The 19,970-nt window shown below is 48.3% G+C and overlaps 1 protein-coding gene across 2 annotated transcripts in view; it reads right to left on the bottom strand.

Moving 5' to 3' along the window:
* The window catches only part of SND1 (staphylococcal nuclease and tudor domain containing 1), a 2,043,911-nt gene that overhangs the window by 767,755 nt on the left and 1,256,186 nt on the right, over nt 1-19,970 (bottom strand). For both annotated transcript variants that reach the window (XM_085653683.1, XM_085653684.1), the window contains exon 16: nt 19,039-19,148. In XM_085653683.1, coding sequence (XP_085509809.1) covers nt 19,039-19,148 — 110 coding nt within the window. The remainder of the gene's footprint in view (nt 1-19,038; nt 19,149-19,970) is intronic.

Genomic DNA, 19,970 nt, shown 5'->3' with positions numbered 1-19,970 from the left:
GAAAGACCATATTAGCATGCCCTTTCTCCGCAGCAGGCAGCGACGGTCCCGGATCCAGACAACATGGAAATCACACACCTGTGAGTAAAGGGCTTCTTGGCTCGAACCCGAGTAAGGCCGTGTTACTGTAAAAAAAAGTTCTGCATCTTTTGCTGTAGCCACATCCTGCAAACAAACATTCATCTTTAAATGGAGTTAGTAGGCATTTGGTCTTAGTCAATGCTGTTCAGCATCGGCAAAAAAAAAAAAAAATGCATGTTTGCTGATGTAGAACAACATTTTAAAAAAGCAAGCTGCCGCAGCAAGATGAGATGTGAGCATCATGACGCAATAGCATTTTCTTTATACTTTAACTTAAATTTACCCTTTCACTATGCCGGACACCAATCTTGGAGCAGTAAATACATTAATTTAAAAAAATGCACACCACATTAACGAAAACCAGGAGCAACCCTGTAGCAAATCAAAGCTGCCAGGTTCTCCAAAGAAGATTTTTTTTAAACTTAAAAAAATAAATAAACCGATAGGGAATGGCAGGGAGCAAGTGCGAAGTGGGTTCAGCCGTGACAGTTTGACCATGACAAGATATGAGGAGAAAACAGGATCTTTGGAGGGGCTGTTAAAAAATAAAATAAAGGCTGGATGGGGAGGGATGGTCGAACCAACGAATGAGCTGGGTGGTGCATGGAGTAACATAGGAAGCACAGACATGGCAATCTGAAGGGGGGAGGGGTGGAAGTAACATTTGGGGGAGAGAGCAAGAAAACATGCTCAAAGAGATTAAAGAAAAAGCAGTCCGGATAGATACAAATCATCCAATCAAAATAATGGTAAATGAACTATGCTTGAGGGAAGGGACAAACACAAGAGGAAAAAAAGCCATTGAATAAGAAGCAAGCAAATGAGACCAAAAAGAAAGCAAATCAATGGTAAGCAATTGGCTGCCAAAGGACACTAAATATTGGTATTGTCCATAATAGGTCTTCTGCTAGACCTAATAAAGGTACAGCATTCAATTTGCAGATATTGGTCATTTGGGCACACCTAAGGGTGTCAAGGTATCCCAGATATTTAAATGGTGTAGGCAGCACTGAGCGGGTGGGGTTCAGTAGGTTGGAGTGAGTTGCAGGTAAGGGTAAGGGTCAGTGATGGTAAGGGGAGAAACTGGAGAGATCTTCACAATACTAGAGAGGCCAACATATATGTAGCAATGGAACAGGTCTCAGAGTTGCATGTGTTACTGTGAGGTAACAACCTTAAATCAAATAATAATAATAATAATAATAATAATAATAATAAAGCGTTTTATAAAGCGCATGGCTGCACAACTGTGTATCCCCGCGCTAATTGCTGACAAAAAACTCCTTACAGCTCACCGAGACAGAGAGACAGGGAGATGTTAATAAGGGAAGAGATGAGTTTTTAGTTTAGCTCTAAAGGGAATTTCTGATGGTTCCATTCTCAGATGAACTGGCAGGGCATTCCAATGCTTTGCTCCAAGAAAACTAAAGGAGCGACCGCCTAGTCTTGCTCTATTGATCCGGGGAAGTTTGAATTGTGACATACCCGAGGATCTGAGGTTTCTGGTAGGGCGGTGGATAGTTAGAAGATTTCTCAAATAAGTGGGTCCTTTGTTGTGTGCAATTCTGTGGGCATAGCAGAGAGCCTTAAATCTGATTCTTTCTCTAACTGGAAGCCAGTGAAGCTTGGACAAGGTTGCTGTAGCGGATGTTCTTTTTGGTAGACCTAGTACCATGCGGGCAGCCGCATTTTGAATGCATTGAAGCTGGTGCAGTTGTTTTTGGTTCGCACCTAAAAGGAGAACGTTTCCATAATCCAGGTGGGGCGTTATCAGTGCATGCACTAACGTTTTCCTTGCTTCAATGGGAACAAGATCAATAGTCTTACGTAAGATTTTTAACGTGCCCATACATTTGCCAATTGTTTTATTGACTTGTGTTCTTCCCGACAAATCCGAGTCAATCATTATTCCTAGGTTTTTGACCCTTTCGACTGGGTGGGGGCAATCGCCCAGAGTAGTAGGCCACCAAGCCTGGGACCATATGGAGGTTTTATTCCCTACCACTAGCACCTCCGTTTTGTCGCCATTCAAACGGAGGCAGTTATTATCCATCCAGGTGGCGACCGCTGCCATGCAGCTAGAAAAATTGGTGGCAAATTTTTCGCTGTCTGGGGTGAGTTTGAACATGAGCTGGGTGTCGTCAGCATAACTGACAATGCCCACCCCAAAATTCTCTACGACTCGAGCTAGGGGTTCCATATAGATGTTAAACAGGGTAGGGCTCAAACTAGAGCCCTGAGGGACCCCATAGCTGATGTCGCGAGAAGATGATTTGAAGGGTGGGCAATGTATATGGAATGATCTTTTGGAGAGAAAAGATTTAAACCAGGCAAGGGCATGATCCCTTACTCCAATGTCTGATAGTCGGGACAACAGGGTGTCATGAAGCACAGTGTCGAAAGCTGCACTTAAGTCAAGCATGACAAGTGCAGCTGTCTCCCCCTCATCTACCATCTTGCGAATGCACTCTGTGGAGTAAAGAACCGCCGACTCCGTGGAGTATCCAGGTCTAAAACCAGATTGTGTCGGATGAAGTATGTTTCCTTCTTCTAGAAAAGTCATCAGTTGTTTATTGACTATTTTTTCTATAATCTTAGCGCATTGTGGCAAGAGGGAGATGGGTCTAAGATTTTGATATTGAGTAACCGGAATGTTAGGTTTTTTTTTGAGAGGGATGACTTGTGCTGTCTTCCATGCTTCTGGGACGTAGCATTCTTGAAAGGACAAAGTGATCAAGTGTCTGATTTGATCAATGAGACCGTTGTTCATGATGTCTTTAATTTTACCTAAAGGGCACACATCATTAGGGGATCCTGAATGGATACTAGTGATAATGCTGATCAACTTTTCTTTGTCAGGAGTGATGAAGCGTGTGAGCGTGGTTTTTTGGGTAAGGAGTGGTTCTTTCCCTTCTATGACATGGTTTGAAAAAGTGGCATGTATTTTCTCGACTTTATTGAGAAAGAAGTCAGCTATCTGATCGCATATGTCATCAGAATATGTGTCCTGCATATCTAGGGTAGTGGTGTTTGTAAGTTCCTTATAAATGCTAAAAAGTTCTTTCATGGGGTTAGTTGCCTCTTCAATTCTTGTCTGGTAAAAGGAACTTTTCTCCTCTCTAACCATTTTCTGGTATGATTTTAGCTCTAGTTTATATAGTTCCTTAAGCTCACGGGAGTAATTTTTCCTCCACTTGCGTTCTGTCACTTTACAGTGTGATTTCGCAAGTTTTAATTTTTCCGTGTACCAGGGTTCAGATTTGGTTCTTCTAACGGGGGGTTTGGACGTCCACGGTGCAATAGTATCGAGTGCCTTGCTGAGCCATGTTTCATAATTCTTCCAGGTATCTTGTAAGGAGAGTCCTATTGGCGGGGTGTGTTTCTGTAATTCACTGACCATACGTTCCGGGGTGTAGTTTTTCCAGTTTCGTCGTTTAGTGAACAGGGGTTTGTTGGGGGCTAGCTTACTCTTGTTAATGGGAATATAAAAAGTGATCAGGTGGTGGTCAGACCATATGATAGGTGTAGGGGGGAGTATTTCAGTGTCCTCCCAGGTAGAAAAGTCTGGATCAAGAAGATGTCCCTGTTGATGCGTGGGGGAATTTGATAGCAGTGTTACTCCTATCGCCTGTAAAGCAGTTCTAAGTATTTGGGCTTCTTTAGCATTGTTATCTTCCAGATGAAGATTCAGATCACCTAAAATCATGAAGTTATGATGTTTTATCGCTAATTGAGTAGCTGATTCTATAAGCTGGTTACAGAAAGAAGTTGCGTTTCCAGGGGGACGATATATAAGAAGGCCGGTAATGGTCATCAATGGGGTCATTTTTATTGAGAAGGTCCCACATTCGCTATGAGTATTAGCAGTGTCAGTGAGTGTGCATTGTAATTCCTTTTTGCAAATTAATGCAATTCCACCTCCACGTAGTTTAGGTCTGTCGATTCTTAAAAGGCTATAACTCAAAGGTATCGCCTCTACGATGTCAGGGGCTGAAGAATCGTCTAACCATGTTTCTGTGAGAAACAGCACATCATAATCTTGTGACTGTAGTATCTCTCGCAATTCCGTCTTGTGTTTTACCATCGATCTACAATTTAGCAACAGCATTTTGAGTTTGGGTGTAGGGGCCTTATATAGAGGAGCCTTGCTGGGGGAGTAGTTACATATGTGACAGTATTGCGGGATACAGTTGGGGTCAATGGCATGTAAACAAAGTTTGTTGGCGGTCTTACCCAAGTTGTGTAGAGTCGCGCTAGAGTAGCAGAGTCTCAGCTGGTCCACTCTCTTAGCAGAGCTTATATCGATGGTAGAGGAGCCAGAGTGTCCTGCCCCGTGCCCCGGTCGTTCGCGGACGGGCGCAGACGGGCTTGCCTTATGCGCGCCTTCGGCGCGCAATCGTCGCGCCCGCTGCGCTCGTCCGCTGCGCTTCCGGTGGGGACACATGCTTTATAGCAGAGGGGTCCAGAGGGGGCGTGGCTACGGAGGTGGGCGTGGCCTAGCGACCGGCCAATCCCGTCGTTTCAGCAGGGAAAATTGAGCCTACGTCAGCAAGCACTCTGCTGAGTAGGAGAAGGTTCGAAATGCGGCGCAAAGTAAAAGAAACCAAGACAATATTCGTCCCAATAGTTTTAAAATGGGCTGTCAGTGCCCTGCTCCCGGCTGTGCCTCAAGAGCTGTAAGTGGTGCAAGCAAGTGGTGCAAGCAAATGACTTCCTAATCATATTTTGTTCCACATAAATGATCCAATAGCTAGTACTAGGCCCTCCCGCTCTACCCACGCCCATTTCATTGGATGTCCTTTGGTATAGCAGCCCAATCTAAAATTCGCCATTTTAGGGTAAAAGGGGTTTATTCAAAAGTTTGGGGAAATGTAACAATGGACCACCATGAACTGCCACAGAAGGTGCGGCAGGATTAACCCTTATAAACAGATCTGATGCATTTATACTAAAAAGTAAGGCTTCCCCTCAAATTCCAAGAGAACACTGAATGAGGGCCGACAAAAACAAAGAGAGGGTATAGCCATTGCACATAGGTTTAATTTAAAGGCAGGAAGACATGGGCTTACTGCAGAAGGCCACAAACAGAAATGTATTCCCATCATGAAAGGGATGGGGCAGGGCTTACTGTCCTCCAATGTAAAGCTGTAGATCTTCCCAGATGACTTGAGGATGAGCTCTCCAAAAACTTGTCACTGGACATTGGTAGGCAAAGGTAAAGTACTCTCCTAGGCATTCAATTACAGAAGCAGAGCTTCCCAAAGAAAACCTCTTAGTACGAGTTCTAGTACCAAGCACCAGACTGAAGATATAGGAATGGGAACAATTGGGGGATCTCTTCTCAAAGGAGCAGTGGTAATACCACACAAGATTTCCTAGTTAATTCCCAAATTGTAGTTTACTATGCTAATTTAGGCTCCTAACATATCTCATTACATTCTCATGCATCTAAGGAACCCTGAGAACCTACCGTGTATACTATAGTTAATGAGGGACCATCCTCCTTTGGAGAAGCTATTACTGAGCTACCCTGATGCTCACAATTAGAGAGACTAAAGTCCACGGTCTGCCTCAAACACATCCAAAACATAAATCGAATCAGTAAAATGGCCCGATTGCAGACCACAGCTTCAGAGAAACACCCAGTTAACAAATGAACAACAATCTCTGATGCTACAAAACATTAAGCACTGCAGAGTTACAAAAGGCTAGTAACCTTAAAAGCAATGCGAACACGACTTTGAAACTGCAAATAGATTAGTTTCGGAAAAGTGGTGACTGCCATGCCCCTTTATCAGATGTGGCCATTGTTTCCTTAGCATCATGATATAACAAACTGCGAACCGTCATGGCGTTCGTTACTATCACAGAGACCATTGCCAAGTTTTCCACTCTTCCAACGTTGATTGTCTCTCCAATGGTGGCGGCCTTTTTATGCATATGCAAAGCAACCACCTGTGTTTTGAGCATCAAAGAAGCTGAAGATGGTCAGCTTTTCATTTTTTGTTTGCGGATTCCTACATGATATTAGTTTGGATTCTGCGCACTGTGGCCCAGACTGAAACGGGAAACCTATTATTCACCCAAGACCGGGGCGGCGTAACACAGGCCCACGCAGCCCCCGCGGTACAGGGGGGCCCTGAGCTGCAAGGCCCCCTCAGCACCGTACTAAGGACTGAGAGCTCCATATTAAATATGGAGTGGGGGCCCCTTCATGTATCTTGAAGGGGGCCCCCTCAACTTTCGTTACGCCAGTGACCCAAGGAAGCCAAGCCAAATCAAGGCAGGCTTAGAACATTCAATGTTCTAAAAAAAAGACATTAAAGCAAGAGCAGAGACAGACAACTGTAGTTCAACAACGGACCGCATACGGCAGGCTACAGACATATGTTGCAGATTGTTGCACTACATATACGTGAAGACAAACAGCGGAAGATTGTGGTGTACACTGGTGTAAGCTGTATTTAAGGCTGTTCTCAACTGTGCAGTCTGTTGCAATTAAGAAAATGAAATAAAGATATCAGTTGGTGTATTTTAAACACAACATTCCTAGTAGGCCTTTTATGAACAGCGGGCTCTTAGTTCAAATGTCTCGCCATAGCATCGCTCCTGTGGTCTAGGGAAGGACAGACTGATTTGGCGACCGACTAAGTAGGGTGGCTGGATGCTGCAGCAAAAAAACAGGTAAACTAGATGGCTTTCTGCTGCCATCTCTTATGAATCCTGCCGAAAATCAAGGGACGATGGGTGGAGGGCGGGGGATTTGTTGCTCTAAGAACAGGGCCACTGGAATTATGCAGCAGGAGAGCACCAAATTATGCGGCAGGGGAGCACCAAATTATGCAGAAAAAAGGCAAATTACGCAGCATAACGCGGCATATTTTTTGATAGTATTACTTCATTATTTTTCATTTTTATACATTGTAATACTGTGTGGGCAAATATTTACCCTCATTAGTACTAGTTTAAGAACCAAATACAGAAATAAGCAACAGAAAAATGAGACCAGTTAACCTTTACAAAGGGCCTTCCACTGCAGCCCAACACGTCTTGATCTGTTTAAGCTAGAAATTATTTTTTTGTTATAATCTGTAGATTATGCAGCAGAGGATGGACTATGTGGCAAATACAGCAAATCAATAGTGATAAAAAAGAAGCAAAATTGCATAATTCCAACGGCCATGCCTAAAACTGCAAGCACAGCTCATTACCAAGCCACTCTTCAATCTATGGGTCACTCTTTGTCCATTCTTTACACTTAGCACCCACGGCTTCCAGTTCTTTGTAAAAGGCTTCTCAAGTCTACGTAAACAACTTATTGAATCCAAATACAGAAGGTCGCCAAGTCATACATGGAGTATCCAAGTACTGCACTACCAGCACAGAGAACCACATCTGATGTACCCATGATCAGCCAGGGGAACCGAGGGACAAGAAGCCATCATGATCGATTTGGCTTCCCAGCAAGGCTTTCAAGTGAGTTTGAATCATAGTAGACAACGCAATAGGCTTCCTGCATAAACAGGCCACCCAGTAAAGAAGCAGCATCCAGCATGTCTTCAGCACTCAGCAATAACAAGCCCTCTTCCTTTCCATCAGGCAGAATGGCCTCTTGTATTAGGCACAGTCTGCGTGTCCAACAAGAAAGGCACACCTACATGTTTACATGACAGGCGAGGAGGACATATGGTTTAGGGCTGGATATCTGCACCAAGTGTAGATGCTCCTGGAGAGTTAGGCTCACCAGGAACGTGCCTGGAGCGTAATCTCCAAGATCACTCTTTGGTAGAGCCTTGTTCTCAAACCCTGGAGTCCATAGGAAGAACAAAGGCTAGGACTGGTAGTGAGACCCTTGTGATCAATAAATGAAAGATTAGAAGTCCATGAACTCCTCCAACATAGAATCCTCAAATCTCAAACAGTGTTGCACACGGTACTAAAATTCATTCCAAGTAAGACTATTTTCTACAGATTGACTATGCTCAGAATAAGGATTAACATGGCCTGCCTGAGTACGCTTTCATTTAAAAAAGTCTGACTGACCCTCGAGCGGAAGCTGGTTCCTGTCCTTCCATCACCAATGCCTTGCCACCGTTCACCAGCTTTGAGATGACCAATTTAGCGTTAACGTATGCGCCAGCTTAAAACGGGCTAGAGGTATCCATGCACCTGCGGAGTTATATTAAGCCCTGCGATTTATTGCAGAGCAATCACTGTAGTGAGCACACCTCAAAATAACTAACCCCAACAACAGACTTTAAATAAAGCAATTAATGCAGTTCTCTTCTAAAGTTTGAGCAGGGGGCGTGGTGCCTACATTTGAGCACTGCCGGAATGGTAATTTATGATTTAAACTCAGCCTCTGAGACGGAACCAAAATAAATTATAGAACATTTGCAGCACGTGCATGTCAAACGGAACGCTATCTCATTGCTAGTTCACAGATGTTGAAATCATCCAACTGATCGGATCTCATTTTAATGATCTCTAAAGCACAAGACGTCGAAATCAAAGCCTGTGACCTTGAGGCGGGTGCAGATGACTGTAGAAGGTACATTAACCCACGGTCAGACCCCGTTTTTGATGCCACATGGCGGGCAGACAGGGGCTACAGTGTCCAAACAGTGGTCGTTTAAGTCTTTTGCTACTGGTGTCCTCCTTGATGCGGCACTGCAACTGGGTCCAGGGTAACCCTTTCACACTCGACTCTCGGGTTAGTAAAGATGAGCAGCCACAGGACTCCAAAGGAGGCAGTATGGAGGGCACAAGCTCAGAACTAAGCCAACGAACAGTCACTACCGTAATGCTCAGCTCAGTGATTGCTAATGGAAAATGGCAAAACTTTAACCATAAAGCAAAACACTACACAACACGTTAAGATAAATACTGGGTTGTAATCAATTGCATCGAACAGTGAAGTGCTACACCACCCTTCCCCCCCAGAGTCACTCTCCTTCCCACTATTGTCAAGTTTCTATCTCTACATTTCCCAAAGCTAAAGGGAGTAGGAAAGGACATAAGTGCAGATAACTCACAGCAGTGATAGCTTAGCAACACTGTTCAATTTTTTGTTAACCCTTGGTTAAGCAGTGTGGTAGTCTTGACCCTGCATGTCAGTCTGTTCCCTTATGCAAGTTAAGACCTCTGTTTACCTGCTCTTAGCTGTGTTACACTCCAGACTGTAAAGTGGGCTTGGGAAGTGCTACCATCCTTACGACGATGGGAGGGGAGGGGGGAGCACTTCCACACATCCTTTGCGTCTGGCCGCAAAACAATCCTTGTAAGTGTAACTGTTTGCTGAGCAGGTCTGCCTGGTCACACCAGTCTTCAGCATGTTATTGTGGCAGTAGTGTTTCCCACAGAGTTGTCTCCAAGCAGGAATACCCAAAATATGTGCATAATGAAGTGCAAGTTCTCTGGCACCTGACGGTCATCAGTTTACTGGAAGCAATTCATGCAATATACCTCCGCTGTCTGGGGAAGCCACCCTTATCCTCCATTTTGTGCCATGCTAAACCAATGTCATCCAAATGGACCCCATTAACTCCAGCAAACAGACTCAAACAGGGAGTCCATTTACAAAACACGTGCTATGCATTTGCTGCCCACACACACACACACACCCACACCCACACCCACCCACACACGATGCACACAGGATATCTGAGCACAACTCTAGGTTACACAGAAATGTGGAATTATAACCACAAGTCGTCAGTAGACTGCACTCTGAATGGCACAAACATTTCTGGTCGCACTACAAATTCACAGTACACTGCCCCTGCTAACACGATGAACCCAGGACAGCGACTGTCATCGGTTGCCTAGTATAAGGGCATGCCTCCACCATCCAGGTCAAACAACAGGTTCTGGACATCTCATTATCAGGGACAAACCTAGGCAGACACTCGATAAGTGCAATGCCAGGGCCACAATAAAAGTCAGGATGCTGGTTTCACATGCAGGAGATATCTTTCCCAACACCAAATAAACCCCTTTAACGGAATGACCTCAAAGCACTTGGTTTGGATGCTAGGGATATGTTTGAATCCCGGAGCCTGTATTGTACTAGAAAACATTTTTTCTGCCATAAACCAGAGACCATTCAAAAACAAGGTCTCAACTTTTGGGTTTTTGGAATGGTTTCACAACTGGGTTATTTGAATACAGCTGCTGTATGGCGTGGTTTATGATTAAGTGTGTGTGCTACAAGTGTTTCAAATGCCCCATTCAGTTACGCACACCGGCACCGGCCAAATGGCTTCTTTAAAGCAAAAATGGAGAGATGGCTCTTAGTCTGCATTGTATTGTAGATGCTGATCCTTACTAAGACCACTTGTTTCACTTTTAGACTCCAACTATATTAAGCCTTGAAGATGATGCCTGGGAAGGAACCTGGCCGGCTCTACAGGGGTGTCTAAGGAGGAAACATTGCAACTCATGTTCACCATACCCAGAGGCAAAACAGCAAATAATTATGGCAGGATTACTGCAAATTATTTTTAATTGCAATCATGAAGCATGAAACAAACGACACAGAAGTCCCATGAACCACCAAGTATCCACAAGGCTAAGGATCCAATTCTGCCATCCATGTTGGTTACTAACAGTCTACATAAAGATGTGGATAGTGGCAGTACCAGTGTACAGCGCATATCCCACAGTAAAGTGGTGGAGTTGAAGAACAAGTTACTTACCTTCGGTAACGATGTATCTGTAAGAAACATTAGTTAGTTAGATTCCTCACCTTAGAATATCCCCAGGCGTCAGGCTGGATTCGTAAAGATTTTTGTAGCAATACCCCTTGCGCGCCAGTAGGAGTCGTCTGCGGCTCAGCGTCAGTCGTCAGCGTCGTGCGCCGGAATGACGTCGGAGTACTTAGACACTGTCCTCGCGCGCTGACGTCAGTTCTTATACATAGCTTTCCGCGCCAGGGACGCTGAGCCATGCAAGGGACCGACACTGGTGCCAAAAAATCTAGGGCCCTGAAAGGGAGAACCTTAACCCTAGATGTCGGTTCGAAGAACGGGGAGGCTGGGTGGGTAGGTGAAGAATCTAACTAATGTTTCTTACAGATACATTGTTACCGAAGGTAAGTAACTTGTTCATCTGAAAGAAACACGTTAGTTAGATTCCTCACCTTAGAATAGATACCCCAGCAATACCAACCCCGGAGGTGGGTCTGCGAACCAAGATCACACCAGAAAGTCCTGGAGAACCGAACGGCCATCTCTTCGGACTTGGCTGTCCAGGCAATAGTGCTTGGCGAACGTGTGCAGTGAAGCCCACGTCGCCGCCTGACAGATGTCCTGCAAGGGGACTCCCCATCCCAGGGCAGTTGTCGCCGCTGTGGCCCGGGTGCAATGGGCTCTCAGCCCAACAGGAGGGACCTTTTCCGCCAAGGAATAGCAGAGTTTAACACACAACACAACCCATCGCGAGATGGTCCGTTTGTGCACAGCTTTACCCTTCGTAGCACCTACATATCCAACAAAAAGTTGGTCGTCCACCCGGAACTGTCTTGTGCGGTCCAAATAAAAGGACAGCGCACGTTTTGGGTCCAGACTGTGGAGCCTCTCTTCATCTTTTGAAGGAGGCGGAAAGAAGGTGGGCAGCGTGACAGATTGCCCGATGTGAAAGGGAGTCGAGACTTTAGGAAGAAAAGAAGGACGGGTCCGGAGGACAACCTTATCCGGATGAACCGAAACGAAGGGAGGCTTAGCGGACAGAGCCTGGAGCTCACTCACCTGCCTAGCGGAGGTGATAGCCACCAGGAAGGCAGTTTTCAGAGTCAGTAGATGAATGGGACAGTTGTGAAGGGGCTCAAAGGGAGCGCACATCAGAAAAGTGAGAACAAGGTTCAAGTCCCACTGAGGCATTACGAATGGAACAGGAGGGAACATATGAGGAAAGCCCTTGAGAAAACGTGAAACAGGGGACTTGAAAAGAGAAGGCTGATCAGGGAGCCTTAAGAAAGCAGAGATTGCAGCAAGATAACCATTCAAGGTGCCCAGAGCAGAGCCCTGCTGGGCTAAAGAAAGAAGAAAGAGGAGAACCTCAGAAAGAAGGGCAGAAAGGGGATCCACAGCCTTTGCTGTGCACCATGCCACAAATTTGTGCCACCAGCAGGCGTATACCGTCTTTGTGGAGGGACGCCTGGCTGCCAGAATGATATCACAGACTTCAGGAGGCAAGTCAAATGGCATCAACTGTCGCCGCTAAATCTCCACGCATGGAGGTGGAGGCTGGACAGGTTCGGGTGGAGGACCGTCCCCTGCTGCTGCGACAGAAGGTCCTCCTGAAGAGGCAGTCGTATCGGGGGATCGATTGACATACTGAGTAGCTCTGGATACCAGTACCTTCGTGCCCAATCCGGAGCCACTAAGATGACTTGGGCCCGGTTGCGCCTGATCGTCTTCAGCACTCTGGGCAGAAGAGTTATAGGCGGAAAGGCGTACAACAGACCGAAAATCCACTTGTGACGAAAAGCGTCTCCGAGCGAGTGCCGCCTTGGAAATTCCAACGCGCAGAACTGCTGACATTGCGCGTTCTCTTCGGTGGCGAATAGATCTAACCAAGGCTCTCCCCACTGCAGAAAGAGACCTTGCGCCACGTCCGAGTTCAGACGCCATTCGTGATCCATCATGCACCGGCGGCTGAGTTGGTCTGCTCTGGCGTTCAGAGAGCCCGCCAGATGTTGAACCACCAGGGTGATGCCCTGATGTTCCAGCCATGTCCAGAGGCGCAAAGCCTCCTGACAAAGGGTCCACGACCCCACCCCGCCCTGTTTGTTGCAATACCACATGGCGGTGGTGTTGTCCGTGAACACCTGCACGACATTTCCCCGGACAGAGGGAAGGAAGGCTTTCAGTGCAAGTCGGATCGCCCTCAGCTCCAATAAGTTGATATGGAGCCGAGTGTCCGCCGGAGACCAGAGTCCTCTGATCTCCGCCTCTCCCATATGGCCCCCCCATCCCAGGAGGGACGCATCAGTCACTACGACATGCTCCGCTTGGGGTAGGGAGAGGGATCTGCCGCTGACCCAATCGCGATTTGTGAGCCACCACTGCAGCTGGTTCGCAGTGCCCTCCGAGATCAAGACATGGTCGGACAGGTTGCCTCGATGCTGGGCCCACTGAAACTTCAGGTCCCACTGCAGAGCCCGCATCCGCCACCTGGCGTGAGGTACCAACAGGATGCAGCAGACCATCAGCCCCAGAACCCGCAGCACCAACCTGACCGAAACCCAGGACAGAGGCCGGAAGATGGAAATAAGGGCCTGAATGTCCGGACCCGCTGTTCCGGCGGATAGACCCGGAACTGCGCCGAATCGAGAACCGCCCCAATGAAAAGGAGCTTCTGGGAGGGACTCAGGTGCGACTTCGGCACATTGATGGAGAACCCCAGCGAGTGCAGGAGGTCGGCCGTAGTCTGGAGGTGGGAGACTACTTGCTGGGGCGAGCCCGCCTTCAACAGCCAGTCGTCGAGATAGGGGAAGACTGGAACCCCTGATCTGTGCAGATGAGCTGCGACCACCGCCATCACTTTCGTGAACACCCGAGGGGCACTGGTAATGCCGAAGGGGAGCACGGTTAACTGAAAGTGCTCCTGACCCACCGTGAACCGCAGGTAACGCCGGTGGGCCGGCAGGACGGGGATGTGGAAATAAGCGTCCTGCAAGTCCAACGCTACCATCCAGTCTCCAGGATCTAGGGCAGCCAGAACCTGAGCTAAAGTGAGCATCTTGAACCGGTCCTTCCGGAGGAAGGAGTTCACGCTCCTGAGGTCCAAGATCGGGCGTAGGCCCCCTTTGCCCTTCTTGGGAACCAGAAAGTAGTGGGAATAACCACGACCTACTTCTGGGCTCGGAACGCGCTCGACGGCCTCTTTGGCCAACAGGGCCCAAACTTCCTCTCGTAGAAGATGCAAATGATCCCCCGACATACGGTGGTTCAGCGGTGGCATGGCTGGAGGGGTCGTCTCGAAGGGGAGGGAGTAGCCCCTTCGGACGATTTGCAGCACCCACCTGTCCGACGTGATGGAGTGCCAGTGGAGCAGGTGATGGCGAACTCTGCCGCCCACTTGCGTTGAATGGGCCTGAAAGCTCCGACTAGGAGGGCTTTGAGGCGGATGCTGCCGGGGTGGATGTGGACTGAGCGGCACGTTGACCTCCAGTACCGCCTCGGCGGAATCCACGTCTGCGTGCAGGTTCGTTCTGCAGCCGGTGGCTGGGCGGACGTGAGGAGGCGCCCCTTCCTTGGCCACGAAAGTGACGAAAGGCGGAAGTTTGCGGCCGCGGGGCCGAAAGACCCAAGGACTTGCCCGTGGCCCGGGAGTCCTTGAACCGAGCCAGCGCACTGTCCGCCTTCTAACCAAAAAGGCGACTGCCATCAAAGGGCATGTCCATGAGGGAACTCTGGACATCCCCCGAAATTGACGTGGACCTCAGCCAGGCGTGACGCCGAAGCGCCACCGTGGTGGAAATCGCCCGACCCAGCGAGTCCGTGGTGTCAAGCCCACACCGTATGGTGTGCCGTGCTGCATCTCGACCATCAGCAAGTGCTTGAGCGAGTCGTGCCCGGGCCTCCACCCGGCACAAGGGCAGCACGTCCTCCACCGTATCCCACAGAGAGTGGGAATAACGGTCCAAAAGGCAAGCGGTATTTAAAGACCGCAGCCCTAAACTCAGGGACAGAACAGTTTGTTGCCAAACTGTTCCAACCTCTTGGATTCCCGATCCGGAGGAGCGGACGGGAAGGAGGATTGGGAGGTTGAGGCCTGGATAACCAGACTCTCGGTGGTGGGGTGTTGGGAGAGGAAACTGGGGTCGCCCGGAGCAGGGCGGTGGCGCCGTGCAACGTTCCGGTCCACAGGAGGAACTGTGGAGGGCTTGGACCAAGAGCCATGTAGAACGTCTATGAGGGCTTCATTAAACTGCAGCAGAGGCTCAGTGGAGCTTGCTGTCGGTTGAAGGACCTCTGTGAGGACGTTAGTCCTCACGGCCACAGCAGGCAACTCCAGCCCTAGAGCTTCGGCCGCCTTGCGCAGCACCACTGAAAAGGCTGCACCCTCCTCCGAGGCCACAGTCGGAGGAGAGATGAAACCAGCGTCCGGGGAGGTATCCAGACCGCTGGCATCCCCCAGTTCGTCTGCCCAGTCCTGTGAAAGTTGACCCTGGAGGGCCATAGGGTCCTCAGACCCCTCCCAGTCGCCCCCGTCATCCGATTCCTGATAAACAGGAGGAACGATCGGAGCCGGACGGTAGATGAAACGGTCATCCATCGACGTCGGGTGCGGCGCCGGATGGCGCCGTGCCGGCGTCGGGTCCGGACTGGGGCTAAACCGGGGAACGGTGTCATCCGGAGCCGGCGCCGGAGGTGGAACCGGTGTCGGCGCCGGCAGAGGAGGCGTCGTGAGGTCGACCGGCGCCGACCGAGATCCAGGCCTGGATACCTATGGGATCTGCAGCGTCGGGGCCTGAGCCGTCGACTGCGCCGGAGCCGCCGGCACGTGAGGTCGCCCAGTCGAACCTGCGGGGCCCGAAGGCGCGCCTACAGGCGTCGACGGCGGAGCCAGGCCCCTCATGGCCGAGAGGGAGGCACTGACCTCCGCCGGAGTCGCGTCAGACCCAGGGACTGGCGGGTATGGGGACGGACGTGGCTCCGATGGAGCCGCGGGGTGGGACCACCCTGACCCTCAGCCAAGTCGCGCGACCGGCAAGGGGAGTCCGAAGAGCGATGTCGTCTCTTGGACTTCTTGGAGTGCTTCGACTTACCCGAAGACCCCGACGAGCGATGACGATGACTGCGGCTCCGCGATCGGTCCTTGGACCTCCTCCTGGACCTGGACCGAGAGCGGCGCGGAGCCGAGTGCCAAAGCTCGAGAAGCTTACGGGACCGCTCCCGCCTAGCTTTCGACGTCAAGGCCTGGCAATCGAGGCACGACTCCGCGTCATGGTCGGCCCCATGGCAATAAAGGCACCGGCGATGGTGATCCGTCACCGACATCAGGCGATGACAGGCGTCACAGGCCTTGAAACCAGGCATCATACCGGCACCAGAGTCGAGTCGATAGACCAAAAGTAGTCAAAAATGTTAGTCAAAAAATGACTAGGGGTAAGCTCTTCCCGGATCGGTGCTTACTGGCGCGGAAAAAAGAAGAACTGACGTCAGCGCGCGAGGGCGGCCTCTAAGTACTCCGACAACGTCATTCTGGCGCACGACGCAGACGACGGACGCGAAGCCGCAGACGACGCCTACCGACGCGCAAGGGGTATTACTACAAAAATCTTTCCGGATCCAGCCTGACGCCTGGGGATATTCTAAGGTGAGAAATCTAACTAACGTGTTTCTTTCAGATATTAGAGTACAGAGGTTACTAATCTGCAATTGGTTCTTAAGCAAAAATGAATTTCTCCTTAAGAACGTGGATGTGTATTTAGTAGTACAATCTATCCAGTGTACGCATAGGCAGTAGGATGTGGCAGTCTAAAACCGTGACACTTAATAAGACAACACTCTGGAAATCGGTCACACTGGCACACTATTTAACTTCCTGTGAACTATGGGCTTGAACTAGTGTTCTACCAGCAAAAACCTGAACATAGTACAAACTGAATGTTTGATCAACATATTATACTTATATTCTACAATACTCTAACTCTTTTGCAGAAGAACGTATTGATGCAAAGATTATTAAGATCATTAAGACTGCCAATTACACATTACTTTATTATAACTGTAAAGGACTCAAAACAAAGATTTGATTGAATCACCAAAGAGCAGTGTATTTTGATGGAGCACGGCACCAACTATTAACTCACTAAGTCACAGTCATCCCTGCTGCGCGAGACCACACCTTCACAATGTAGTCAAAGTAAGAAAATGGAGGCCTCATTGACACCGCATGGCACCTCATACACTTAGGGCTGGAAAGGCAATGGTGCCCGCTTATGTAAAAACCAGAAGCGCCACCCCAAAAAATCTACAAAAAACAGAAATCTCCAAACCCGCAGCAAAGTGTAGGGTTATGTACGAGTACAGCCTAGTGATAATATTACAGTCCGATACTCTCGAGTTATATTCAAAGCAAATACGAGAATAGCCATAGTAACATCACTGCGCAAAACAGAGAAGACCAAAGCTACCTGGCTTCTGTGATCATCTGACTTTTGGCACTATCTTAGCATAAATATTAGGGATTTCATACCAGGGACCCAGGGCAATACGTCACTCAAACAATCACTGTAGATCCGAGAAATACGTTTTATGTAATTACATAGCACAGTGCAAGGAAGGCAATGACTGACAAGTTCATCCTTCACTCAAGCCACTACAGTCTGATCAATGAGCCTCGGCAGTGGGAGGCAGGCCGTCACTTCCACAACCACAGGGGTCACTGAAAGCCAGTGCACGTATCCCACAGTGCACGAAGACCATCAACATCACTATGAATTAACACACTGAATTAGTGATGAATGGCGAAAGCAAAGTAAACTCACCTAATGTAGCACTATATGCAGAACTGAAGCGAATTGTTACTGAGCATGCCCCCAACACTACCACTCAGAGCTTACCGGCAATCTCTGGATGCCTTTTGGACTACCTGAAATTCTGTTTGACAATATTAAGAATTTCTATCAACCGGTACTACTAAAGAGTAGCTACTATTGGTGCAGCAAGTGCATGGCAGGCTACTGATAGAAGTGCTTGCACTTCAAGATGCTTGCCATTATCAGTCTGAAAAATGGTTGCCAATATAACCCATTTTTATTACCTTTGAAAGTACAAGAATGCAGGGCTCACTGAAACAAAAAAAACTATAAGCTATGGCAACCCAAAGTCCTTACTAAAGTAACTCGGTTGATGAAGATCTAGGCTGGAACGGGAGGAATTAATAACTTACTTGTTTCCATCAGCTGACCTGCACAAATACTCAGCATCGCCTCCAATCTTGGCAGCCCCAATTGTGGCTCTTCTACAATGGCACTTGAGAACTTTTCCACAAGCGAGGTCTGTTGTGGAACTTTTGTTCAACCTCTTATGGATAAATCACCAACAGTGCATCCCAGGCAACCCTCACAACCTGGACAGAACACTGATCACTCGGTGAAGACCTATGCTTCAAGCACACCAATGCTCTCAACAAAGCACAATCTACCAAAAATGTTCTCTCAATCCAGAAGCTGCAATCGTCTTTCACTTCTTTCAAGAGAACGTTTATATACCTACACCAAGGGATTTTTCATATTGATCAAATTCTAGGCAGTCCATTATGTGGCTGTAGTAAAATGTGTCCCGTGTCGAGACCAGATACTAGGTTATTTAATGCCACTGATATGGATGTGATCTTCAAATATACATTAGGTCGAGTTTTTTGTGGATTATGTAGATGAGGTTAAAAAATGCTAATAAAGAAATACACTGTTCCCATCTCATGTTGAGTCAATCCATACTACTCAGTTTAAACATGTTGTTCTGTGGAATAAAATGTGGCCTGGGACTGCCGTAAAAACAGTGCATGGCCGTCATTACAGACAGTCTGACACAGGCAACTATTCATTCAACACTCATTACCCCACATTTGATGGGCCATTAGCTTACGGCAAGCCATGGATCTCACAGCATCCTGTACTGGACAGGTATTGAGTAGACAGGCATTCACATTCTATGGATACCAATTTGCCCAGAAGATTGGGGCAACAGAAAATATTTTAGCAAGTCTATAAATTAAAGGTAGAGGCTACGTTAAGTACAGATGTAAGGAAAAAAACGGTATTGTGTGCATAACCACAGGGTGCATTAAATTGATTATTTTCGGAAAATAAGAACAAATAAAGGAACCTACACATTTCTGACCGCTAATCCTAACATTCCTCACAACCACATAATTTGCTACAATAAAAATCAGTGTCCACACTGCAATTAACAGACAGAGTGGAATGTAAGGCGGTCCTACCTCTCGCTGCAGCACCAGCTCCTTAGTAAACAGCATGGCTTCTTCGCTGAAGGGCTCACCCTCCTGGGGCCCACTGGGAATGTTTCGGGCCCCTCTGGGACACTCGATGCCTGAGGAGCAAGAAAGGAGAGAAGATCTTGTATTATTGCTTTTCAAATGTACAGAGGAGCAGAGCGCAGAATCAGAGCTAAATGGTGCTCCATCAGCGGTGCCCAAAAGGCACTCGTCAACAGGCACCAAAGTAAAGTCAAAACCATAAAATGACAGTTCATGTACCTGGTCTGGATAACGTGAAACTGGGAGTATCCATGGAACTCACGTGTGGGTGTGTTTATCTAGCGTCTTAACTAGGTTGAATATATATTTTGCAACAAAGCAGAGCACAGAACTTGCAAACTGCAAACCTAGAAAAATCATACACTATGCTATGCACGGCACTGGCCAGAAATGCTGCCTTAACCCCTTCGCTGCTGCGGACATTCCGCTGCAGCGCTGGGGGGGGCAGGGGGGCAGCGCGGCGGGCCTGTGCTCATGACGGAGCCGCTCCGTCATGAGCCACAGTTGAGCTGTGCTCATGACGGAACGGTTCCGTCATGACTCCGCCCATTTGCGTTGTCGCCCCGCACAGGCGGGGAAACAGCGCCGCGCAGGCGGAGCGGCCGCCGGCAGGATTGTCATGACGGAACCGTTCCGTCATGAGCACACGACAACCGTGGCTCATGACGGAACGGTTCCGTCATGAGCAGGGAAGGGGTTAACAAAACACGAACATGCAGACAGCTGGACAGCAGCCTCTAGGGCTGTACAGACCCTACACCCTCCCCACCCCAACTGCTGTCCAATCTGAAATTCTAGGAGTAAGCTCAACGGTATTGATGGAGACCATAACCAGCCGGTGTTATACTTGGCCATTGCCAAGCAGCAGACTGAGG

Source organism: Triturus cristatus, chromosome 4_1 (genome assembly GCF_964204655.1).
Source record: "Triturus cristatus chromosome 4_1, aTriCri1.1, whole genome shotgun sequence".
In the NCBI taxonomy this organism is placed as follows: Eukaryota; Metazoa; Chordata; class Amphibia; order Caudata; family Salamandridae; genus Triturus; species Triturus cristatus.
Note: the sequence above shows the minus strand (reverse complement) of the source record. Positions and strands in the feature narration are given on the sequence as shown.